The 25574-nt window shown below is 57.3% G+C and overlaps 1 protein-coding gene across 1 annotated transcript in view; it reads left to right on the plus strand.

The window, feature by feature from the left end:
* The window catches only part of GALNT9 (polypeptide N-acetylgalactosaminyltransferase 9), a 97275-nt gene that overhangs the window by 26786 nt on the left and 44915 nt on the right, over window positions 1-25574 (plus strand). The window contains exons 2-3 of the mRNA XM_058531183.1: window positions 4173-4353; window positions 24063-24229. Of these exons, the coding sequence (XP_058387166.1) occupies window positions 4173-4353; window positions 24063-24229 (348 nt within the window). The remainder of the gene's footprint in view (window positions 1-4172; window positions 4354-24062; window positions 24230-25574) is intronic.

The following is a 25574-nucleotide window of genomic DNA, read 5'->3' on the forward strand; positions in this document are numbered from 1 at the left end:
AGGTGACACTGCAACTGAGACCTGAGTTGCCAGAGGATTCAGGGAAGGACCTTCTAGGAAGAGGGCACAGCATGTGGCAAGGCCCTGAGGCAGGAACCTGGCTGGAGGGTTGTGAATGAGGAGTGGATCCAGGGTGGGCACGGGAGGAAGGCGAGGGACCGTGAGGAGGAGTTGGAATTCCATCCTAAGAGTGATGGAGAACCAGGGAACGTTTTAAGCAGGGGAATACCATAATCTGATCTTTCAGAAGACCACCTCAGCCGCTGGGTGGAGAACTGCCTGTAGGGGGATGAGAGAGGGACTGCGAGGAGGAGAAAAGTCCCAGAGGTTCCACGAGAGAAAGAAAGAAGAAGCTCCTCCACGAAAGGGAGAGGGTCCGCCCGTCAGACCCGCCCTGCGGGTGCCGGATGGGGAGACGCTGGGCCTGGCGGTCTACACGTCACAACGGTCAGCCAATCCGAGGGGGTAGGGGGATATTTCTGGGCGTCGTAGGGCTCAGGAAGGTTACTTTCCACAAAGCCCTTCTGAGGTGTCCTCTGAGAATGTCCCTCAGTCCAGGAAAGGGAGTCCGAGCCCCGAGAGGACGTGGATCCCCAGACACGGAACCGACCCGGGTCAGCCAGAAAGGAGTCCAGGGACGGCGAGCGGGAGATGGCGATGCAGGAGCAGGGACGAGAGGGGTTCCGAGAGGGGGACCCGAGAGGGGGTGCCTCCCTGGACTTTGTGCCCCATGCAGCTCGCTGCCACGGCCCCGCTGTGAGGAGCGTCTGCGAGAGGAGCCGGACCTGTCCCACAGGCCTCGAGACTCGGAGCCGGAGCTCTGGGGCCTCGGGGCACAGCAAGGGCGCGTCCCGTGGGGCCACTTCTCTGCACACAGCTTACACACCGTGTGACCTTGAGCATGTCACTTGACCTCTCTGTGGTTCAGTTTCCTCATCTGCAAAGTGGAGCGAATTCCAGCACCTTCCTCAGGGGCTGTGGGGATGAACATGTTCTTACGTCTAAAGGGCACTGACTGCCTAAACGTTCTCAGCGTCATCCTTATAGGGTCCCCCTAACAGCCGTACAGAACGTCAAGGTCCAAACCCGGAGCAGACGAAAATATGCTCACTTCTGGGCGACTGACAGGGCGTCAGGAGGAGCAGTCAACGTCGCCCTGCCGTTTGAAATCCTCCACCCAGGGGCCCGGGTTAATTAGTGACTGCATCCCAGCGTGTCCTCGAGGGCCGCTTGATGCTGGCTCCACAGCGCCAGTATTTACACAATCACAGCATGCGAACGTGGACGCCGTCTCATTCCGGAACCCACCCGAAGACGTGTCTTGCGGAGGGCTCGCCCGAAGTCATGGAGCTAAACACGGGTGCTACGAGTCACCCTTGACGATGTGAAGGATCACACAGCCATGCGGGAGGCACAGAGGGAAGTGCGCTAAGTGCTTTCTCTTTTTTTGCAATTCAGCTTTTTTTAATTTTTTTTTTATTGTTGTAAGAACACTTAACATGAGATCTACCTCCGTAAATTTTTAAAAGTGTACATTAATATTGTACAATAATTAGTGCAATAATATTGTTAAGTAGGCACAATACAGCAGACCTATAAGCTGATTCACGTAAGTTTAGATGTATATATGTAACCGAAAAAGTATATATAAATGAGACAACACTCTCTGGACAGCAGCTCTGGGGAGTAGGCTAATTTCTCCTCCGACTTGGTAGGGAGTTGACGGACGCCAGCGAAGGTTGATACTTCCTGAAATAGAGCCTGGGTGTTCCTTTGAAGGTCACAAAGGTAACCACCAGAATAACTAAAAATAATAACAGCTAAGAAAAATCGAGGGAAGGAGGAGCGGGGTAGGGATGTAGGCAGTGGTGGAAATGGACTGAAATCCTCATCTTTCCTGTCGAGAAGTCAAGGGAAATTGTCTTGGCTGACAAAGCAAGAACTAGACCCATAAAATTACTGTGCGGAAGTGCAGGGGACAGAGTGAAAAGGACGAAAGCCAGAAAAAATCATTTCCTTTGGAGAGTGGGGCTTGCAAAGGGAGAGAGAGCGCAGGAGAGGTTAGCACTCATTTTACAGCTTCCTGGATTGTTTGCATTTTCAGCATGTGCGTAATTTACTTTCACAATCCAACAGGTGACAGGAATGAGCCCAGTCGTGGTTTCAGGGCCCCGCTGCTGCAGGCGGGCCTCCCTCTCCTCCGTCCCACCCTGTCCACAGTCCAGCGGGCAGCTGGCCGGGCCCAGCACTCCCTCTCTGAGGCTAGCCCATGAGCAGGGAGACGCCCCCTCTCCGGGTTTGGAAGCACATCTGCCTTGGGACACATCTATTTACAGATTTTCAAATAAAAATGCAAGTGCAGCACAGACATTTAAAAATAGCGTGATTATATATATATTTTGCAATATTGAAGTAAGAAGTGGAAGAGATTTACGTGTTATATAATTTTTCAATTCTACATCTGAATGCGTATCCTTCAATCCTACATAAATACCAATGCTACTTTTGCTGTTTAAAGTGGAATATTCCAGAAGATCTGGAGATCTCCGTAGGAGCCTACGGGGCGTGTGGGCGTCAGGGGTCGGCTTCCCTACTGCTGCCTGCAGCTGGGAACTGTTAAAGGGTAAACTGAGGTATATTAAAATTTTTAAGTTTATTTGAGCAAAACTTGGTTTGAATTGGGCAGCGCCAAACCGCAAGTGGTTGGGCAGGAGCCCTGGGCGGACAGGAGACGCTCACAGAGCAAGTGGGGGCAAAGCAGGAATGGCTGACCCGCTGCAGTCTCCAGCCTGGCTGGCTGAGGCACTGGCCGCCCTCAGGGTGGCTCTCGTGACCTTGAGGCATTTGTGGGCTGGGGCTGCTGAGTAGGTGTCAGGCGTCAGGGCCCTCAGGCTAGTGGAGCCTTGTTTAATTCATTCAACAACACTTAGGAGGGGTGGGCGTCACAAGGGAAGAACCCAGTCCCCGGCTCCCCGAGTGGGGCAGCCGTGATGTCAATGGTGGGTGTTTCCCGGGGTTGGCACTTCCCGTGGCCTGAAGGAGGACCTGTCCACAGAGGCGGCTCCGGGATGGGTGCTCCATCCGCCTTTTTCTCGCTTAAACTACTGCTCCTGGGCCCCGCCCCCACAGCCTAGATGCCCCAGAACCTCCTATCCCAGAGGGAGCAAGGGGTGCTGTCCTTACCCAGTGGGCACGGCTCTGGTCCCCGGTTCCCTCTGGGGTGACATCTCGGAGCCTCGTTCCTCTTCTGGCACAAGTGACCAAATAGAGGAACATTCCAGGAGAACACTCCCTAGCCTGCCCTCTCAGGCCCCCACGCGTGCACACACACCCTGTCACCCTGGAAATCCGTCGGGCTCCTTCCAGCCAATGCCACCCCGCCCCAGAGGTCACCCACCCCCGCCCGTGTCACCACAGACCCGTCTGGCGTGTGGACATTTTCTTTGTGTCTTTGGAGGCTTCTCGATCCGCATAAGGCGTCTCAGACTCAGCCAGGTTGTTGCCGACACCAGCAGTTCCTTCCCTTTACCCCAAAATAGCCTTCCCTTGTGCGGATGCAAGATTGGTGTAAATGACAAAGACCGACAACATCGAGAGTTGGTGAGCAGGTGCGGCAACTGCTCTGCATTTTTTCAGTTAATTTATTTTTATTTCATATTTTTAAAAATTAATAGACTTTACTTTTCAGAGTAGTTTTAGGTTTACAGAAAAATTGAGCGGCGAGATCAGGGAGTGTACCCTCTGTCCAGTCTCCCTCACCCGATTAGTAACATCTTACCTTTGTTACAATGATGAGCTGATACTGACACGTTATTAACAACGAAAGTGCACAGTTGCCGCCAGGGCTCCCTGTTGGTGCCGGACACTCTGTAGGTTTGGACAAATGTGTGACACACGTGTCCACCACGACAGTGTCCAGAGCAGCTTCACGGCCCTGAAAGGCCTCTGCTCCACCTGCTCCTCCCCCTCCCCCGACCCCTGGCAACCACGGACCTCTTTACTGTCCCCCCGGTTGTGGCCTTTCCGCCACGTCCTAGAGTGGGATCCTCAGTACAGAGGGAATTTGCTGAGTTCGCACCTGAAAGAAAGGGGCCATCAGGGGAGGCCGAGGGCGTGGGAGGAGCCATGGGTCCTGGGACCTGCCTGACCGCTCTCTTTTCTCCTCCCGCCAGGCCTCGCCAAGCCCATCGGTCTGGTGGAGGGGCCAGGGGGCCTGGGCCAGGGTGGCATGGCGGCTACCCTGCGTGATGACAGCCAGGAGATGGAAAGCACGTTTGAGGAGTACGGATACAACGCGCAGCTCAGTGACCGAATCTCCCTGGACAGGACCATCCCCGACTACAGGCCCCAAAAGTGAGTGGCCCCCGCCCACAGGTGCCGCCAGGCAGCCCGGGGTCCAGGTCCAGGGCCTGGCGAGCCGTGGGCTCCCGGCACCCAGACGTCCAGGCTGGTGTGGGGGGACTGCGGGACGGGCTCCCAGCATCCTCGTCTTGCCTCTGGTGTCTCTGCCTGGCCACGGCGTCCTCCTCAGGGGCAGCTACAGGGTGCAGCCACCAGTCCCTTCTGACACAGACGTGTGCAGGCCTGGGAAAGCCGGGCTGCGTGCGCTGCTGCTGACACTCAAGGTGCCGCCACTAACGCGAATGACACAAACGACACAAGTGAGAGGAATGATGCCAGTGGCAGCCTGAAGCCTCAGGCTCTGCCAGGCGGGCTTGTGCTGCTTACTTCCAGTCCAGCAACTGCAGCGGTGGGTGGAGACTGGAAACCAGCATGGCCTGCGTCTAAAAGGCATTTGCCATTTCTGTGGGTGGGCCTGTGTGACCCTGTGCCACCCCCCGAAGCCGCTGGAGTTGGTTCATCCTTCCCCGACCGTGGCTTCGCCTCAGGTCCCTCAGGACCGAGGCCTGGTCTCTGATCGCTGCATCCTGTTTTAAAGCTCACAAGGTACCTTGGTGGAGACGAGACTTGAACAAAACGCCATCTTAAGGGGATGCCATTACTTTAGTAATGCTCAGCCGCGCAGGGTGTCCAGGCCCTGGAAACAAGCGGCGGGTCTGGCTGGGCTCCTTCCTGCGGCTCTTCTGCAGGAACCCAGCCTGCGGGAGGGAGCCCTGGACGGAAAGGTGCTTCCAGCGCGCCTTCCTGGGCAAGTCCAGGGCTGGGCTGGGCAGCCCTGTGGTCCAAGCCGCCTGCTGAGTCAGGGACACGGTGTCCGTGTCAGCCAGAGCAGACTTCAAGGAAAGGCGGATGGCGTTGGGCAGTGCGTCCATTTAGCGCCTGTCTCAGTTTGCTGCTCGTGGGCTGAGGGGACAGGACCCCAAAAACAGGTCCCCAGAGGGAGCGCTGGTGGTGAGCGCCCTGGGCCGCGTGGAGCGAGTGCTTGGGGCTGGGGCGCAGCGACTTGTGCATCTGCTCTGGTTCCTGCCTGGCGGGCGGGGCTCGCCTCACCTGTCCTGTAAATGCGCCACAGGGACTGGTGTCAGGTGACCCGCTCCCTGGACAGCAGGAGCCACACAGCGAGAGATGACCGCCGGCTCTCCCGCTTCCTTGTGACTTCTCCCGGAGAAGTTCCCCTTCCGTCCCTGAGACACAGTGGAGGCCGGAGCAGGGAGCACGGACGCCCCAGGCCTAACCACACCCCACGTGTGGTAATGCTGTTTTATCTTCATGGTTATCATTTAGCACAAGTAATGCAGCTTTCCATTTGCAGTGATGAAATAAAGATCCCCTTTTGAGTAAAAAATGCATTTAGGTATAAAACAGGCCAATTTGAAGAAACATACTAAGTAAACAATAATGCAGGTGGTGTCCCGATGTGATGACAGTCGCAGACACTGGGCTTGAACTACGCGGGTCTGGGAAGCACCCAGTCGTACAGTGGCCCAGTCTGTGCTCTGAGAGCGTGGGCGTGTGTGCAAGTGTGTGTATTCATGCATGTGCACATGCGTGTGATTGTACACGTGTGAATGTGCATGAGCGTGAGTGCACGTGTGTGCGTGCACACGTGAGTGCGCTGCGTGTGCACTGAGTGTGCATGTGTAATTGTACGTGAGTGTACTGCGTGTGTGTGCACCAGTGTGTGGATTTCTGAATGCTCCCACGTGTCCTGACTTGTGGAGGATGAACTGGACACGCTGGCCCGCAGGGTCAGCACCGCGGCTGGACTTGAGCGCCGCGCTTGGCTCCGAGCGTCTGGCCGCCGCGGCGTGTCCGGAGGACCCCCAGACAACCTCAGCTTCAGTCACCGGCTGAGAGGACCCGCAGACCTGGCAGAGCTGCGGTACTCGTGTGCGCCGTGTTGTCGGGAAAGGACGCGGCCTGGCGTCCGCGGAGGGAGGGGGAGCGCAGGGCAGGGCTGGGAGAGCAGTGTGTTTCCAGCTGCCCCTCCCGGGGCTCGTACAGACGGCGCCTAATTCTCCCAGCAACAGCGGGTGACGACGTGTGAGGCATTGCCAACCAGGAGGCCACCCGAGTCTCGGTGTCCAGGGTTTTACTGGCGGACCTTAGTCCCCAGGCCCTCCAGAGGTCAAGCTGATACCTGGCGGCTCCAGGCCCCACCTGAACTGCAGCACAGACTCTGCGGCCGGCCCAGGGTCCCCCGGTAAACGCTAAGCCCCAAGGCCCAGAGGTCACCTCCCGGGCGCTGGGCCGCGGCCAGACCTTTCGCGCGCAGGAGGCGGACAGGCCGCGCCGCCGCGCTCACCCCGCCCGTGGCGTGGCCGTGGCCCCGTGCTCCGCCTCCCGCGCCCCGCACGCGTGCGACCCCGGCACCCCGCCCCTGTGAGCCGGGCCTCCAGCCACGAGCAGTGGACCAGAAGCAGGAGCGCCGGGCCGGCCCTGCCTCGTCTGTGTGCTCCCCCTGCAGCACTTGCGTCCTGACGGGAGAAAGCCGGTCTCGACCCGGTTCCCGATGGTCCCGGCGTCTCGGGGGTTCCCGCTCCTCTCCGCGGCCTCAGCACGACTTGACCCCTTGCCCAGTAGGCAGCGGGCTTGTGTCCAGTCGGACTCTGAGTCAGAACTGAGTGACCCCTGAGCTGACCCCCTGTGACCCCGTGATCCTCCGCCTGCTTTCCAAGGGGTCCAAGCCCACAGGGGTCAAGGCGACCGGACCCCTCACTGTCCAGCCACCACCAGCCCTGGGCCGGGGTCTCCCCACAGTCCTGCTGCACCTCCCAGTGTCGGAGCCGTGCATTCACAGAACGGATGTGCGCGCGTGTAATAGACGCCTGCTGTTTGCTTCCCCGGATCCGCTTCTTTCTTTGGCCGATGCTCCCTCCCGGTTGCACGTGGAAACGCCCCTCCCGCGCTCCCGGCCGCTTCCCGCCCCAGCTGCAGCGGATCACGTGACCAGGTCTAAGGCAGTGAGGGCGTTACAGTGATTGGCTCAGGCCTGTCACGTGTCCTAGGCCAGTCCAGTCAGAGTAAACCTGGAAATTGCCTGAGGCCTTTGGGGAAAATGTCAGGCTTTTTCTCCACGTAAAACTGCAAGGATGGGAGCCTGAGGAGCTATAGCTTCTTATTATCATCAGGGGAAGGTTGGAGCTCCTAGGGCCCACCAGTGAAACTCAAGAAAAAGTCCAGTGCAGGGCCTGGCAGAGCTGGGAGGTGGGGAGGAACCTGGTTCCGGGGCCATAGTATGAGCATCTGGATCCAGCTGTTCCTGAAGCCATTTGGAATAAATAATAAATAAATAAAAAATAAGTCCTCTAGGCTATGCAGTAAATTAACATACACACACATAGTCATACGTATGTATTTTTAAACTTTTTGCTTCAGCAAATTTGGATTGAGTTTCCTGCTTCTCCACCTGAAAGGGCTCCGCCTGGGTCATCTGACATGTCACTGTTCACCCCCACGTCCTCATGAGCACTCTCCTCCTGCTGTCTTGCTGGGCCTGGGATTTGCTCCAGCAGTAAGAGCGACTCTGGCCCCCTTCTGAGGATTCAGACCCACCCTCCCTCACGCTGCAGACTGCTCCCCGTTAGGAAACCCCGGTCTGCCAAAGTCAACACTGACAGAAGGGACCAGTGCCAGTGTCGTTCTCACGTTACCAAAGAAGATGTCAGGGCAGACCTTGAGAGAGCCAACATTACAACAGCCTCAACGGATAGAAACCTGAGCCACAGAGTCTCCGCCTCCCCAAGCTAGAGAATGGGGGTTTTATGTATTTGCATGTTTGCTTATATTCCAAAAAAGGAATGGGGAGGCTCTCACACCAGTGACCTGCGCAGAACCCCCTCCTCACCACACTCGCCACGTGGATGACAAACCAGAAGTGGAAGGAGGCCTTTCCCGCCAGCCTCGGCCCTGCGCCTCCCCAAGCCGGTCGCCTGGAGACCCAGAGCTTCCGCCCGCGCAGTGGCCGGGACCACCGGGGTTGTTCACGTGCAGTGACAGCCGGTGAGAGCCCTGCTTGGCACACGGCCGGCCGGCCGGGGACAGCTCTCCCCCGTGCAGCTCAGCCAGTGTGGCCGAGCCTCCCCGGGGCTTACTGAAGACACACGTGCTGTGGGCCAGGCCTTACCCCACTCAACCCTGCTGCAAGGCTCTGAGGACCAGTATTGTCCCCACTCACAGAGGAGGAAGCCCAGGCAGGCAGGTCAAGTCTCTGAGTTGGGACCCCGGCCCGAGGTGCAGACCGGGGCCCCGGGCAACCTGGAGGTCCACTGGAAAGGGGAGACCACTGACACAGTCGTTCTGAGGGGCTCAGCGGGGGCGGCGGAGCATCCCTCCGGGGTGGGAGGCGGAGGGCTGGGGACGGGGCCGGCTCCTGCCCCACCTGCTCCTCCTGTGGCTGCCGGACTCAGCAGCGCTGCCCTCCCGCCAGCCCCCCGCCTGTTCCCTGCACCCCTTCCTCTCCAGGCCCTGAGTGAAGGCACCGTCCACCCTCCACAGGATCCTCCCTCACGAGCCCTGTGACAGGAACACGGAGCCCCCTTTCCCTAACTGCTCGGTTTCCACACGACCCCTTCACAGAACAGGGGCAGTGGTGCAAGTTGCAAATAATGAGAGTCGTGTTTTCATCAGAATCTCAACATGCCTGGGGAACGCCTGTGCTGGGGGGGCCACATCTGCTTCCTGGGGTCTCCCTGTGGGCGTGACCGGTCCCTCAGGCATCAGTCTTCTCTCCTTGGAGATGAAATCTTCCTTAAACCTTAGTCCTCCAACGGGAGTCCCCCTTACTGCTGACCATCCTGGCGGCTGAGTTGGTAAGACATAAAACCCGATTAAAAAGTGGCTCAAGCAGGGGCTAGCCCGGTGGCGTAGTGGTTGAGTTCCAGAGCTCCACTTCGGTGGCCCAGGGTTTGCAGGTTCAGATCCTGGGCGTGGACCTACACACTGATCGTCAAGCCATTCTGCGGTGGTGTCCCATATACAAGATAGAAGAAGATGGGCCCAGATGTTAGCTCAGGGACAATCTTCCTCACCAAAGAATAAAATAAAATAATATAAAATGGCTCAAGAAAAATGGGAATTTGTTGACTCAGGCAACTGAAGGGTAGTTTCAGGCATGGCTTGATCTAGGGGATGATGCTGTCAATCATCAGCTCTACCTGCCTTCAGGTTGGCCCCTGTCTCAGTCAGGATCCTGGCGGGATTTGATGCCATCCTCAAGTGGGATGTGGACAGAATCCAGGAAGCCCACAGGGATGTTGAGGCCCCCAGGGAAGGCTGCTCAATAGAACAGAACGTCCTTGTGACTGATGTTCTACAGTGGGGGTCAGAAAACCTTTTCTGAAAAGGGCCAGGTGTGGAAAAGCTCACTGATCTCCTTTACTCTCACACCCCTACCACGCTACAACACTCGGACACCAGATGTGCGAGGTTTTTCCCACAGGAGCTGATTCTCTGAGACCAGCTGGGTGTCCTACAGCTCAGCTCAGTCCCAACACCATCTGCTGCAGTCGGTGCGGACCCCACGTCCGGCCCACCTCAGACGCCAATCGCAAGTCCAGGTGTCCCTGGTGCTTCTGACCAACTGAATGTAAGTCGGGGTCCCATGACCCCTCCTCGGGTTCCGTCCTGTGCTAGAACAGCTCACAGAACTCAGCGAAACACTCACATTTACCAGCTTACTGAATGACGTGATAAAGACGCAGAAGAGCAGACAGAGGCAGAGGCACGGGGGCGAGGTCTGGGAGGGTCTCACGTGCAGGAGCTTCTGCCCCTGTGGAGTTGGGGGCATCACCCTCCTGACACATGAGTGTGTTCAGGAGCCCAGAAACTCTCCAAACCCCGTACCTCATCGGTTTTTACGGAGGCCTTATCACATCCACGTGATGGATCATTAACTCCACTCCACGCCCCTCCCCCTCCCAGGGGCTGAAACTTCCAGCTTCTGATCGTGACGTGGTCTTTCTGGTGACCAGCCCCACCCGGGAGCCCACCCGGAGTCACCTCGTGAGAACAAAAGGCCCCCCCAGCCCCAAGGCCGTCCCGGCCCTCAGGAGCTCTGTGTACATGCTCCTGCTGCACCCGTCACCCGGGGGTGACGAGGGCCTGAGGGCCCCTGTGTCAGGAACGGGGGACGGAGACCGACAATATTTCTCATTATTTCTCAGGCAGAATAGTGCAGAGTTTAGCCTTTAGGCCACGTCGAGAGCAGCCACTAGTCAACACGAGCGTGAGTGGGTGTGGCTGTGGCCGGGCTGAGCTTCATCCACAGAAGCAGGAGGCAGGATTGGCCTGTGACTGGAGTTTGCGGAGCCCTGCTCTGTAGCACGCATTTTCCCTAGAATCTTAGCTTCCTCACACAATCCAGTGTGGCAGATGGTGCTTTCCAAAGACAGATGCAAAAACCTCTTCTAGAACCTTCCCCCCCATCAGGAGGTGGAGTCTGTGTCCCGCCCCTTGAAACGGGCTGGGGTTGTGTGGCTGGTCGTCTGATAGAGGAGGGCAGGGGTGAAGCTGTGGGTCTTCCGCCCTGCCCAGCCAGCACGGGCACTGACCCCTGAGCCGCCACACGAGCTGTCCACCTGTCCGGAAGCCGCCGTGTTGTGAGGAAGCCTGGATGTGTTCACTCCGTGTCCACGTGGACAGGCCTGAGAGCACATGGAGAATGCCAGCTGCTCCAGGCCCTGCGGTGCCATTTCAGCCCACGTGACGGCCACCAGGACAGTCCCTGACCCAGAGCCACCAGCGAGGCCAGCCCGGAGCCCTGCTGGGAGACCAGGTGGGGGCGCCGGTCGAGCAGATATGTTGGAGGCTCGTCACCAGCTATCGATGACGGGACTCCGGGGAGGAACGCCGAGCAGGCCTCGCAGGATGTTGACCACGGGCTTGTGATGTTGACACGTGTCTGTGGGTTTCCACTCCACACCCAGCAGCAGCAGCTCTGTGTGGTCACACGTCGGTGGCCATGCCTGGTGCTTACCGGGCCCCCAGCAAGTGTTTATGGATGATTAAATGAATAAGTACGTAAATGCAGGCTCAGTCTACCTCCACCTGAAACTCACGTCAATCCCCAGGGGCCTGTCTCTCTGGTCAGAAATGGCCTTACCCAAGGCTCTCAGGTGCCCTCGTCAGAAACACACGTGGGAGGCAGGAGCGTGTGTGCATGCGTGTGCTTGCATGCACGTGTGTGTGCACGTGTGTCCCACCCCAACCAGCAATTCCACCCAGTCTCACACCAGAGTTCTCGCCACCTTTCTCCGTCAGACCCATCATTCCCTTTGTCTGGAGGTAGATAGCTTTCCTAATTAAGCAGTGGCTTTAGTTATGCCACAAAGCACAGAGCATAGATCTTGATTATTAAGCCTGGCCCATGGGATCACAAAAGGATGACTGGCAAATCCGAATTAAACAGGACCGTGAAAATGAACTGCCTCACCCGAGACCCCGGCCTACATTCCAGCACAGAGATGTCCCCTGTTACCTATTTGCGGAGTCTGTGTGCATGTTAACTGTCTAAGCCGTGAACAGCTTGGCTGTCAACTCTAATGAGTGCAGATTTGGTGGACGGCGGACTGGAGGAGCTGGGAGCAGGGTCCTCGTGCCCAACCCCGGCTCCCGGCACAGGTTCTCCTCTGACGCCTCCCGTGTGGGTCTGCGAGTGGAGGGAGGTGTCTCAGACGATGGGACGGGAGACTCCGTGTCATTGTGGGAACATGCCGGGGTCGTGGGGCTTGTTCCGCAGTGAAGGGCACCTGGTTCTTTCCTCATCTGGGGGCGGAGCTGCAGCAGCAAAGCCACGTCCTGACCAGGCAGTCGGTTCCTCCTCCAAGACACCCTTCCCTTCCTGCCCGCCCCCGGAGCCCCAGGTCTGTGCCCAGGAGGGACACGTCTGTGGGGAGGGCAGAGTGATCCCCCAGGTGAGCCTGCACACCTCCCCCTGGTGTGGGAGGGTCCCCAGGGACGCAGACTCCCTCCCGCTCTCTCTCCTTTGGAGCAGGCTCTTCCTGGAGCCGGGCTGGCCCCTGCTGCAGCCGGGCCAGAGGCTCACAGCCAGGGGGAAAAGCGAGGCCCCTGCCCCGGGGCTCCCACTCAGCTGGGCATTGGCTGGGATGAGAGGCAGAGCCCGCTCGACACGGGCCGCCCTGGACCCCTCCGGGGGCTGGGGGTAGAGACACCCGGGGTCCCGCTTGCCCCGTCTCCTGTCGCTGCCCACCCTGAGGGCTGGCTGAGCACCTCAGAGGCCCTGCAGGGGCCGCCAGCCAACAGAAGGCACCCCGCCGAGCAGGGCCCTGGCACGGGACAGGCACCTGCCTCTGGCCCAGTGACCCCAGGGCTATCCAAGAGAGTGCCCTGAGGGACTGGAGGTCACGGGCCCTGGCGGTCCTCACCACCCGCCTGAGCAGTGACTCTCCAGACGGCCCAGGAGGCTGTGCGCCGGCCATCCCCTGCAGCCGGCTCGCGTGGAGGCCTCCAGGCAGCCGGACGGTGGCCGTGCCCATCACTGCGTGACCCCACTGCCCGTGGCTGACCTCTGGTGTCTGTGTGAGGAGGGGTGTGGGGGGGTCTGTCTGTGCACAGTCCAGCGTCTCGTCTCTGACGTGCGGTCTTTTGCTCTGGGGTCTGAGGGTGGCGTGTGCCCCCGTGTCTCCTCGAATATGTGGTGAGGTGAGTCTGCCCACGAGGGAATCTGGGCCACAGCGTCTCAGCCCGCGGGTCTCTGTGAGGACGTGGCGGGTCGGCCCGCAGCTGGCTAGTCTGTGCGAGTCTGGGCCTGGGTGTGTGGAGGGGTATGTCTGCGGTCTGTGCTCGCCCTTAACTCCGCCAACAGGTGCCTCGAATAAATATGAGCCACTGATGTCTCAGTCCCACTCGGGTCTGTCTCCATGGTGTGTGCCCGGGTCTCTGTGGGCTAGATGTAGTGTGTGCACATGTGCTAGTGTGTGTGCAGGCGTATGTAATATGTGTATGTATGTCTGTGTTATGTGTGCATGTCGTTGTATGTACATGGGCTTACATTGTGTTTTGCTTGTGTGCGTGCGAGCTCCTGTTTGTGTGCTCGTGTGCACCCGTACATGTGTCCGCCTGTGCTCCTGTATGTGTCTGCGTTTGCTCCTGTACGTGTGTCCGCATGTGCTCCTGTACGTGTGCGCGTGTGCTCCTGTACGCGTGTGCGTGTGCTCCTGTGCGCATACGTGTGCTCCTGTACGTATGCATGTGTGCTCCTGTATGTGTCTGCGTTTGCTCCTGGACGTGTGCGCGTGTGCTCCTGTACGTGTCTGCGTTTGCTCCTGTACGTGTGCGCGTGTGCTCCTGTACGTGTGCGCGTGTGCTCCTGTACGTGTGCACGTGTGCTCCTGTTCGCATATGTGTGCTCCTGTTCGCATATGTGTGCTCCTGTACGTGTGCGCGGGTGCTCCTGTACGTGTGCGCGTGTGCTCCTGTGCGCATACGTGTGCCCCTATATGTATGCGTGTGTGCTCCTGTATGTGTCTGCGTTTGCTCCTGTACGTGTGCGCGTGTGCTCCTGTACGTGTCTGCGTTTGCTCCTGTACGTGTGCGCGTGTGCTCCTGTACGTGCGCGCGGGTGCTCCTGTACGTGTGCGCGTGTGCTCCTGTGCGCATATGTGTGCTCCTGTATGTGTGCGCGTGTGCTCCTGTACGTGTGCGCGTGTGCTCCTGTGCGCGTGTGTGCTCCTGTACGTGTGCGCGTGTGCTCCTGTGTGCATACGTGTGCTCCTGTATGTGTGTGCGTGTGCTCCTGTGCACATACGTGTGCTCTTGTACGTGTGCGTGTGTGCTCCTGTACATGTGCACGTGTGCCCTTTGCGCATATGTGTGCTCCTGTACGTGTGTGTGTGCTCCTGTGCGCATACGTGTGCATGCGTGCACATATGTGTTTCTGGGAGGTCTTACAGTTAGCTGCCTGGACGGACAGGTGGACTTGGTCTTGGAAAGACAGGGCCCCGAGGCAGGAGGCCCTGGCACGTCCTGTCTCGCGTGTCTCCCCATTCCTCGCTCCCAGCAGCCTCTCCGACTGGGTTTTCCATGGGCACCACTCTGCCTCCATGCCGGCCGGAATCCTGTCCCGGCCGCTCCGTTGCCAGGCCAGCAGGAGGGCCGGCGTTGGCCCTCATTAGGATTCCATGCTTGCACTGATGTTCCCAGGAGGGCAGGTGTGTGTCACACTCAGCAGGCAGACGTGCAGGAAGGCGTCCACAGACGGCGAAGGCAGAAACACTCCGTGACGTACTTCCAAGAACCCTCCTGGCAGCTGTTCCCAGAAACACGGTCACAGTCCCGACGATGCGGCGTCTGCAGGCGGCCCCAGACGGTGTCCTCTGGCGGGAGACAGATGTGTGCCCTGCTGTCACGAGGCAAAGCCCGAGGCTCCCGTGGGAGGGACGCTGCCACTTCATCCCCTCTCCATCCTGCGTTCAGTTCTCCAGCGGCATAGAGAGCGTCCCTATAAATTTCCATTAGTGTCACTGCCGTGGCCCTGTTGCCTATGGGGCCAGCTGGGACGCCGCCTGTCACGTGTGCCAACCAAGACCTCAGAAGCAGCTTTCGAGAGTCTCGTAGCTGCCCCTGCTCCTCTATGTGTTCATAAATCCTCCTGACACGTCTCGTGGTTGGGGATGTCCTGCTGCTCTGGGGACGGATGGGGAGTGTGAGGCCCAGGCCAGAGCCCATCTGTGGCACGAAGCCCAGCCTCTCCTCCAGCTGTGGCCTGACCGTGCGCACCTTGATCCGGCCAGCCTGCAGGAAGCCTCCGCCGTGTGCCCAGCACAGCACGGGACACCGTGTGTCCACGCAAAAGACATGCTCGGCCAGACATCGGGAAATGGACCCGTTGTGATTATGATCACTGCTGATCACCCCACAGTTAGCTGCGTTTAAACCACGTGTTAACGGACCCAGAGGCGGGTGCAGGCTGGGGGAGACGATTGTCCTCTCCCTGAGCAGGGTCTTCCGGACCTCAGCTGGGGGGCCTGGGGCCATCTGGGGGTCATCACGCACACGCCTGGCCCCGGACGCTGGGAGCTGTTGTAGGAGGTTTGGTGGATTCGATCGGAGACGTAAAAAGGAACTTTCCAACCCAAACGAATGGACTGAGTGCACACTTTATTATATAGGGAAGGGTAAAGGCGAAAGTTAGCAAATAGATATGGAGAATACAGAAAGTAGCTATATACAAAGAAACATCAGACTGGGTACTTATAACATCCAAATAAGTCAATAAAAAGAGGAAACAACATCAGATCCATCAAGAGAGAAACATCAGACCGGGTATTTATAGTATCCACACCCTTACACTGGGGAGAGTCCCTTCAATTGACATGGCTAGGCAGGTGTCTGATCGTCAGAGGTCCTGGGCAAGATGTCCCCCCCACAGGTGAGACTCTCGCCAGGCCTCAGTTTCCAGCAGTTTATATAGCACCAGCAATCTCTAGAGTAAGCAGTTGCAGAGTTTGCAGAGCAAGCATTTAGTGTTTCCATGCACAAATGGTTATCAGTTGTATATGTGCACTGAGCCCCCTGGCTATCATCCCAGCCCGGCAGTTGTGTACGTGCATTGTGCTCCCTGGTTATTGTCCCAGCCTGGCACAGATGGCCAGTCTGTCCTGAGCTATGACGCCCGAAGGGCCTTGTAACGTTATAATTTGCAACTGTCTCTGTGGGAGAAGGGCCAATTCCCACCACACAGAAAGCAGCTTTATGTTTCTTTGTGTGCCGGTGGCTGTAGATCCATGGAACGGCCAAACATGGCTGCACTCATGTCAAGACAGGAGCTCAGCTGGGCTGTCCACCAGAGCACCCACATGTGGCCCCTTCCCCTGGCCCGGGCATCCTCACAGTGTGGCAGCATGGGTAGAGTCGGCTGCCTCTGGTGCCACAGGCCTCCGAGAACAAGGTCCCAGTGCAGAGCCTCATTGCCTTCATGGCTCAGCTCAGAAGTCACGTGGCATCACGCCCGCTGTGTGGTTGGTGGGCTGCGGCAGCCCCTGAGGTTTGAGAGGAGGGCAGCACGGTCCCTGTGGAGACTTGGGCTGTTCTTACAACCTTTTTGGAAAGTAAGATCCTATTTCAGACTATTTTGTGGTGGTGTTTGGGGGTAGAAGGGCTCGAGGATGTTCTGAGGGAGGAGTTGGATTCCCCCTAAAGAGAAGCGATGTTCTGTGTCAATGAGAATGCTTTCAGATGGGAAAACCCCAACAACTCAGTTAGAAATGGCTGCGACGATAAAAGGACTCCTGATCTCAGATAACCAGAAGGCCACAGGCAGCGGGGGAGACAGAATTGTTCAACAGGTGGCTCAATGACATTGTCAGGGACCCAGGCTCTTCCCAACTCTGTGCTCTGCCACATTCAGCACATTGGGCTTATCTTCTCATGGTCACAACATGGTTGCTGCTGCTCCCAGCATCACATCCTCACAGGCCATATTTCCAAAGGGCTAGAATAAATATGTTCCTGCATCTTCATCTCTTTAAGAAAAGAGAAAACTTTCCCAGAAGTCCCCACAGACTTCCCGTGGTGTGTCTCAGGCCGTCCGTACATCTGGCCTGTGGACCTTGAAAGGCAAGGATGCTTTCCTGCTCCTTCTCGGAGCCCCTGTGCTGTTGGTTTGTTCAGTCTCCTGCCTCTCAGGATGGGGGGGACACCCAATCTCAGAGATGGGGGTTCGCCAAGAACTGAGCTGAGGGTCTGGCGGTTGGCTCTCCCCCTCTCCCACAGCAGCGGACGTGCCGAACTGGGATTGTCTGTGTCCTGGATGAGGACAGGGTTGGGGTGAAGCAGCTGGCGTTGTGGATGAGCTTCGTGAGACAGGTGCGCAATGGCAGAGGCAGCGGTCAGGCCCACCGGCTCCACCGTCCTCCCCTCCCTGCTGAGGGAGAAGCTCGCTGCTCAGGGAGGGAATCTGGGACACGGCTGACCAGGCAGAATCCTCCTGATGGGCGTCCTCGAGCTCAGATAAACGTGTCCCCGCATACGCAGTTCAGTTCCTGTGCTGGATCAGGGGTCCTTCTATCGCAAGTGACAGGAAATCCGTCTCAAATTGGTTTAAGCTAAAAAAGCAGATGGGGCAGGGGGTGCACGGAGAGAATGTGTTACTCCTGCAACTACAAAGTCTGGAGGAAACGCTGGCTTCAGGTCAGGCCGGATTCAAGGCTCAGACGATGTCCTCTGGAGCTGGCGTCTCACCATCTCTTGACTCTGCTATTGGCCTCATTGGCTTCAGCCTGACCACTGGCTGCAAGATGGCTGCAGCTGCTCCAGCCTCACGTCCTGTCTCCCTGAGGCCCCAACCAACATCTCCATGGCTCTGACTGGTCACACATCTGTCCCCGAGCCTATCGCGGAGCTAACAGGCTCAGACCTAGTCACCTGCCCTGCTGCATCCCCCCAGCTACTTAGAGTGTCATGGTGGAGGTGGGCTCCATGTGCTGTGAGGGAGGAGGAAGGGGCTGAGCAGGACACAGCAAACGTCCACAGCCCTGGGACAGGACGGACAGGACTCAGGCTGGCGTTCACTTTTCAGGGGAAGGGAGGGATATTGAGAGGGTTACACACTTGGCACTCCAGGCCGGGGTGAGAAGAGTGGTGAAGCTGGAAAGACGAGCCAAATCCCGGCCCCCCCCCCGCCCCTGCCCCCGCCCCAGGGCCAGACCCTAGATCCCAGACAGGGTCTTCTCTCCGGGCAATTTCTGGAAGGGACGTTTGGTGACCTCTGGAGGCATTCTGGGTAGTCACGACATGGGTGGGGGCCAGGGAGGCGGCTCTGTGCATGTACGTGTGGGGTGTGTGTGTATGTACCTGTGTGGGGTATGGACGCATGCACGTGTGCACGTGTGTGATGTGTGTGTGTGGCGACTGTTTCCTCAAATTTAGTTCAAGCCTCAAGTTTACACTTTTAAAAAATGTCGTTGAGGTCATACTGGTTTATAACATTGTTATAACACTGTGTAATTTCAGGTGTACATTATTATTTATCAGTCTGTGTATAGACTGCATGGTGCTCACCACCAATAGTCTAGTTTTTATCTGTCACCATACATATGTGCCCCTTTACCTCCTTCACCCTCCCCCCACCCTCTTCCCCTCCGGTACCACCAATCTGTTCTCTTTGTCCACACCTTAGTTTATCTTCCACATATGAGTGAAATCATACAGTGTTTGTCTTTCTCTGTCTGGCTTATTTCGCTTAACATAAGGCCCTCAAGGTCCATCCATGTTGTTGCAAATGAGATGATTTTGTCCTTTTTATGGCTGAGTAGTATTCCATGGTATATACACCACTTCTTCTTTATCCAGTCATCAGTGGATGGGCACTTGGGTTGCTTCCATGTCTTGGCTATAGTGAATAGTGCTGCAATGAACATAGGGGTGCATAAGTCTCTTTGAATTGTTAATTTATGTTCTTTGGATAAATACCCAGTAGTGGGATGGCTGGGTCATATGGTATTTATATTTTTAATTTTTTGAGAAATCTCCATACTGTTTTCCATAGAGGCTGCACCAGTTTGCATTCCAGAAAACCCTAAATAATCCACCAGAAAACTATTAGAAATAATCAACAACTGCAGCAAAGTTGCGGGGTACAAAATCAACTTACAAAAATCGGTTGCATTTCTGTACACTAATAACAAACTAGCAGAAAGAGAAGCCAAGAATACAATCCCATTTACAATCACAACAAAAAGAATAAAATATCTAGGAATTAATTTAACCAAGGAGGCGAAAGACCTATACAGTGAAAACTATAAGACATTATTGAAAGAAACCGAAGAAGACATAAAGAAATGGAAAGATATTCCATACTCATGGATTGGAAGAATAAACATATAAATATCCATATAACAGAAAGCAATCAACAGAATGCAATCCCAGTCAGAATCCCAGTGACATTCTTCATGGAAATAGAACAAAGAATTCTAAAATTTATACAGAACAACAAAAGACCCGAATAGCCAAAGCAATCCTGAGAAAAAAGAACAAAGCTGGAGGCATCACAATCCCAGAGTTCAAAATACGCTACAAAGCTATAGTAACCAAAACAGCATGGCACTGGTACAAAAACAGACACACAGATCAATGCAACAGAACTGAAAGCCCGGAAATAAACCCACACATCCGTGGACAGCCAATCTTTGACAAAGGAGCCAAGAACATACAGTGGAGAAAGGAAAGTCCCTTCAATAAATGGTGTTGGGAAAACTGGACAGCCACATGCAAAAGAAGGAAAGTAGACCGTTGTCTTACACTGTGCACAAAAATTAACTCACAGTGGATTAAAGACTTGAAGGTGAGACCTGAAACCATGAAACTCCTAGAAGAAAACACAGGCAGCACAGTCTTTGGCATCGGTCTTAGCAGCATCTTTTCAAATACCGTGTCTACTCAGGCAAAGGAAACAATAGAAAAAATAAACAAATGGGATGACATCAAACTAAAGAGCTTCTGCAAGGCAAAGGAAGCCATCAACAAAACGAAAAGACAACCCACCAACTGGGAGAAAATATCTGCAAACCAAGTTTAAACAGACGGGGCCGCAGAGCCCGAGAAGCAGACTGGCGAGCTCAGGTGAGAAAGGAAACCAGGGGGAGGTGCTCCAGCAGCCTCACTGCAGGGACGAGCGCTGGAGGCACGAGGTGTCCCTGGCCGGGAGGACGGATGGGCACACGGTGCCGTCCTGACGCCGTCACAGCCCAGCGACAGTGGGGGCTGAGTGCTCGGGGGGAAGCACAGGATGCAGGAGTGTCAGCACAAGGCGATGCCACCCAAGCCAAGTCCACACGTGGCTGTGACCTGGGGACAAACGTGCTGGAACCGTAGGAAGAGCGGAGGTGGCACGGGAACTCCTACCACACACGGACACCTGCCACGCCGCACACCCTCTGCTCCCCACCGCGCCCGGACGCCCCCCGGGGGTCCTTGGTGCCCAGGCCTCTCGCGCGGGCTCCTCCTTACCCTTTGGGTCTTGTGGGCTGAGTCGGGCCCCCCACTTTCGCACGGGGAAGCTCTAACCCCTGGAACCTCAGGCTGTGACCACACTTGAGATGGGCCTTCACAGAGGGGAGTAAGTTCATGCAGATGGCCCCAGTCCAACATGACTGGTGTCCTCATGAGACGAGGACACCAGGACACAGGCACAGAGGGACGACTGGGTGAGGACACGGGGAGGAGACGGCGTCTACACGGCAAGGAGAGAGGCCTCGGGGGAACCAGCCCCGCTGACAGCTGGATCTGGACGTCCAGCCTCTAGACGGTGAGGAATGAATGTTTGCTGTTTAAGCCCCCGCCTGTGGTGTTTGTTATGCGGCCCCAGCTGACTAATTCGGGTCTGAACTCATGGTCACCCCTCCCGGCTTCTCTACAGACGCCCCCACTGCCCCGGTTCACACCTGCCGCAGCCCCTTCCACTCTCTGAATCACGTTCTTTGTTTCCTTGCGGCTCCTCTGTGCCCCCACGGGAAGCCGTGAGAGCAGACGCCTCGTCTGTCCTCCGGCCCTGGAACCATGGCTCACGAGCAGACGTCCTCAGGACATAGCTGCCCAACGCTGGGTGACGTCTCGACGCAGGCGGAGAATTGGTTCTTGCTGGTCGGCAGTTCTTTACAACAGGCACACGTGGCCCAGTGGCCAAGCCCGAGGGGTCCTGTTGCCTCCTAACCCAGTAATGGAGGGAGAGAAAAGGGGGTGGGAAACCTCCATGCCCTCCAAAGTGGACCAGCTTCCTCCACACCCTGGACGAGGCATGGAGGTTGTGCGGAGATGAGGACAGCTGGCCCTGAGACGGTGGGGAGAGGCTCGAGGGCATGGCACGGTCGGGCCGTGGAGGTGGGTCCATTCACTGTTCATTCGTCCACTCGTTAATGAATGTTTGTGAAGCACCTACTGTCCTACTGTGTGCAGGCGTAGCTCTGGGTGCCTGCTCCTGGGGGGCTTGTGTTCTGGTGGGGAGATCGACCCCAAAGAGCCAGTGGGTGAACGGGGCCCTTGTGACAGCGCATGAGGACGCTGAGCTAGGGGAGAGAAGGCACAGGGCGACCGTGACTCGATGGCCGTCTGGACGGGCCTGGGGGGTGCATAGCCTCCCCCAGGCCTCCTCGAACACCTCTGGCTCTCGGAAACCTTTCCATTCTGTTGCGGTTTCTACAGCCGTCACTCTGAAGATGGATTTCCTTCCTCAAGGTTTTTTTCTGTTTTACACATTTTGCAAGTTCATGAAAATTGTGTATTCCAGCTGTTTCCTCTACAGAAAAATGGAGTGAAGTCTTCTTGTCAGAAAGCGTTTTTCTGAGAGATGAGATCTCCCGGCTGAGCGTCGCGGCCCATATCAATGCGAGGGTGATGCATGGCTCTCGGCCACTTCGAGAGTCCCTGGGGCTCTAACTCCAGCTGTGGGCTGTGAGGATGTGACAGGAGGGGGGCGGCGGCCCTGGGAGGCTCTCTCCTCCCTGTGCCCGGGCAGCTCTGTGTACCCGCTCCCACCCAAATCCGACGGCTCGGGTTCAAATCCCAGCCCAGCACTTCCTACGTGAGGGGACATGGCCCCTCTGCACCTCAGGTTCCTCTCCTTTAAAGTGGGCTCCTGGGGGCGCTGCAGGGGGGTAGGTGGATGGATACACACTGAGCACATGCTGGCCCCGGGGGCCTCAGCGCTGCTGTCATGATTGGTGATCATCTGATTGGTGATCATCATGATTGATCAGCATCATGATTGGTTATCCTTCCAGAAGAGCTCTGACATGGGCCCACCTCCAGCCCCCGAGGGACCCCTGATGACAGCTCTTCCTCAATGTGGAATCAGCATTTCTGGTGTGTGGGGCTGAGTCGTGTCCCCAGAAGGATCTGCCAGGTCCTAACCCCAGCACCTCGGATGTGACCGGATTTGGAAAGAGGGCTGCTGCCGATGTCATAAGTTACGTGAGGTCTCGCTGGGGCAGCGAGGCCCTAACCCGGCGACCCGTGACCCTCTGAGAGGAGGAGGAACAGACACACGGGGTGAAGGCTGTGACCACGGAGGCCCTTCCCGTGGGCCGCGTGACCACCCAGGTCACACCCACAGAGCCCGCCCGGCCTGCCGAGTCCCTGCGTGGTGGAAACCTGAGGTTTTCCGTTTTGCAAACACGACCCCTTTCTGGGAATGTACTGTGGGGGGCTTCTCCTCTCCCACGCTCTCCCTGCAGGCACAGGGCACTCACGAGGCAACTCCTCCTCGGGGCTGCTTTTCCGGCTGCCCGATCGGGAGACGAGGAACACTTGTCTTCACCAAACCCCTCACGTTTCCAGAAGGTTCTCTTTCTGCTCTCACCTGCCAGGTCACGTTGTGACGACCGTTCAGGACCGTTCCGTCTCCTTCACGAAGACCCTCTTTACAAGTCTGGTGTTTCCAACATGCAGTCCCGTCCCGGGCGATGTTCGCACTGCGTTCCTGGCTTTGGAGGGGGGTGTTTGCCTGGCACCCCTTTCCCATTTCTGTGTATTTTTTTGACCTTTTTTATCTCTTTATTTTAACTGTGTTTATTGTAAACAACAAACAGCAGGGTTGTGTGTGTGTGTGAGAGAGAGAGAATTTGTGTTAACTGAATAGCCTCTGCCATCTTAAGCAGAGATTTAGTTCACTCACATCTATTACGGCAGGTGACACGTTTGACTGGCTTCCCTCTGTCTTACTTGTCTTAGTCATTTACTTGATTTTTTGTTTACTCTTTTCTCCATCTCTTTATTTTTGACAGTTTTACTGAGTTTCTATTCACTTGCCTTTGTCCCCTGTGACTTGATTCTGTTACATTATTTCATTAACGGCCACCTTTGCTTTCTCCAGACTCATTAGTAAATACACTTTATTTAACTATCATTTAAAAACAAAACATTGCTCACCATGCCCCCCGACCCCCCGTTCCCTCACTGTCCTCGCCCCACATCCCAACCACGGGACATTTTGTTCTCCCCGCTCCCTTCTTTTCCCCTCCCACACCCCTACCTCCAAGATATGACCTTTGGAAGAAGGACACCTCCTCCCTGTCCTCCACCCCTCCGTTCTCAGGTTTGGCTGAGGCTGTTCGGTCCTTTTGGTTCCTGACACCAGGATCCCCTTGCAGCCACCTCTTCTGTCTCAATAGCCCCCATTGGATATCCGAGTTCTGCCATCCGGGCAGCCCGTCACTGTCTACTCAGATGTCCCTTCAGGGGACACCACCTGCAGGGTGCAGGACTCACCCAGCAGCCGCCGCCTCCATGACCCCGCAGGCACAGACAGAGCTCGGTGCTGAGGGGCCGACGTGGGCTCTGGCTGGGGCTCTCCCGGTCCCCTGCACTGGACCTCACGTGACGTGATCGCCTTCCCCTGTTGCCTGTCTTCCCTGCCTTCCGAAGGCATCGAGGGAAAAGGCTCGGGGTGGGGAGGGTCCCGACGGGACTCGAATGCCTTCCAAGTGCAGTCCCTACTTTTCGGGCGGGGCAGTGGGGTCTGGGCTCCGAGGGATGCCCATGGCTCCTCAGGAGAATGTAACGGTTTCTAGCACTACGTTCGGTCGGTTTCCATTTACGGCTCTGCTATCGCTCTCCTTGGCAATGGGATTTAGAACCGGCCTGAGTTGGCCTCCACTGGGGCCCCTCGTCCAGCACTGACCGCTGCCCCCACACCGTGTCCCCTGCAGGTGCAGACAGATGACCTACTCCGATGACCTGCCCCAGATCTCCGTGGTGTTCATCTTCGTCAACGAAGCCCTCTCGGTCATCCTGCGCTCCGTCCACAGCGTGGTCAACCACACGCCCTCCCAGCTCCTCAAGGAGGTCATCCTGGTGGACGACGACAGCGATAATGGTGAGTGGGGGGCTCCGGGGCCGCAAGTCTGCAGTCAGGGTGTCGCAGGGCCGCGCTCCCTCTGGAGGCCCCGGGAGGGTCCTTCCTGCCTCGTCCAGCGTCTGCTGGCTGCCGGCATCCTTGGTGTCCTGGGCTTGTGGCCACATCGCTCCCATCTCTGCCTCCATCTCACAAGGCCTCCTCCGGGTGTGTCTGTGTGTCTCCTCTTCTTGTGAGGACACTTGTGATTGGATTTAGGACCCACCTTAATCCAGGAGGATTTCACCTCAAGATCCTCAACTAGTTACATCTACAAAGGCCCTATTACCAAATCAGGTCACGTTCTGAGGTGCTGGGTAGACATGGATTTTGGGAGGCTGCTATTCAACCCTGCAGACGTCATCCGGAAAGGCCCTACAGTGTTGGGCTCTCTTGGTTCCCATTTGCTGCTTGTCGACTGACAGAGACACGAGGTTCAAACGCGAGGCCTGCAGGTGGGGAAGCTGGGCTGGCGCTCACGGCCGGCACCCAGGCCCCGCGGCCTTGGCGTGGCCCCCCATCAGCCTTGAGGTCCACGGAGGGCGTGTCGTCTCACACCCACCAGGCGCAGAGGGCTCAGAGCCCCCGCCAAGGGTCCGGAGGTGCCCGGGCCTGTCCTTGCCTGTTCCTCTGCAGAAGCAGAGTGAGAGGAGCCTGAACCCCACTCTGAGGGGCCCCCAAACCGGGTCTCAGTGGGCTGCACTGAGCCTGTGCAGTGACTCCTCCACGGTGCTCTCATCCGAGCAGCCTCCCCTCACCCCAGGAGGGAGGGAGGAGGAGAGCGGCAGGTGCCCCCCACAGCCCCCCAGGAGGAGCCGTGTGGCGGGCCTGAGGGAATGTCCAGCCAGCGTCGGGTCTGGACATCCACACTGGGGAGAGCCCTGGGCGACACTGTCAGAGGAGTGAGAACTGGCCGGTTCCCTGAGAGGGAGGGCAGAGTAGGGGAGGCTGTTCCCAGGAACCACTGGCTGGTCCACTTGAGCCCCACGTGGGGCCCGGGCTCCCTCCCCCGGGCGTCCACTGGAGCCTCGTGACGGGGGGACGACAGGTCTCCCGGTGATACATGTCGTCTTCCAGCAGCCGCCTGACCCGAGGTCGGGGAGGATCAACAGACGCCCAGAAGCCAGGTCTCGGGTCCACATGCTCCGCAGGCCCCTCCCACTCAGCCCCCCACCTGTCTGTCCTCCCACCCTCCTCCCCCGTCCCTGGAGCAGCCCGAGGACGCTCCCCCGAGGGACACGGGCTTCTTTCCACACCCAGACCCATACCCCCGTCTTCCCCGAGGCTCCTCCCCGTCCAGGCCCAGCCCAGATGTCACCTTCGCAGA

This window comes from Diceros bicornis, chromosome 35 (genome assembly GCF_020826845.1).
Source record: "Diceros bicornis minor isolate mBicDic1 chromosome 35, mDicBic1.mat.cur, whole genome shotgun sequence".
NCBI lineage: Eukaryota > Metazoa > Chordata > Mammalia > Perissodactyla > Rhinocerotidae > Diceros > Diceros bicornis.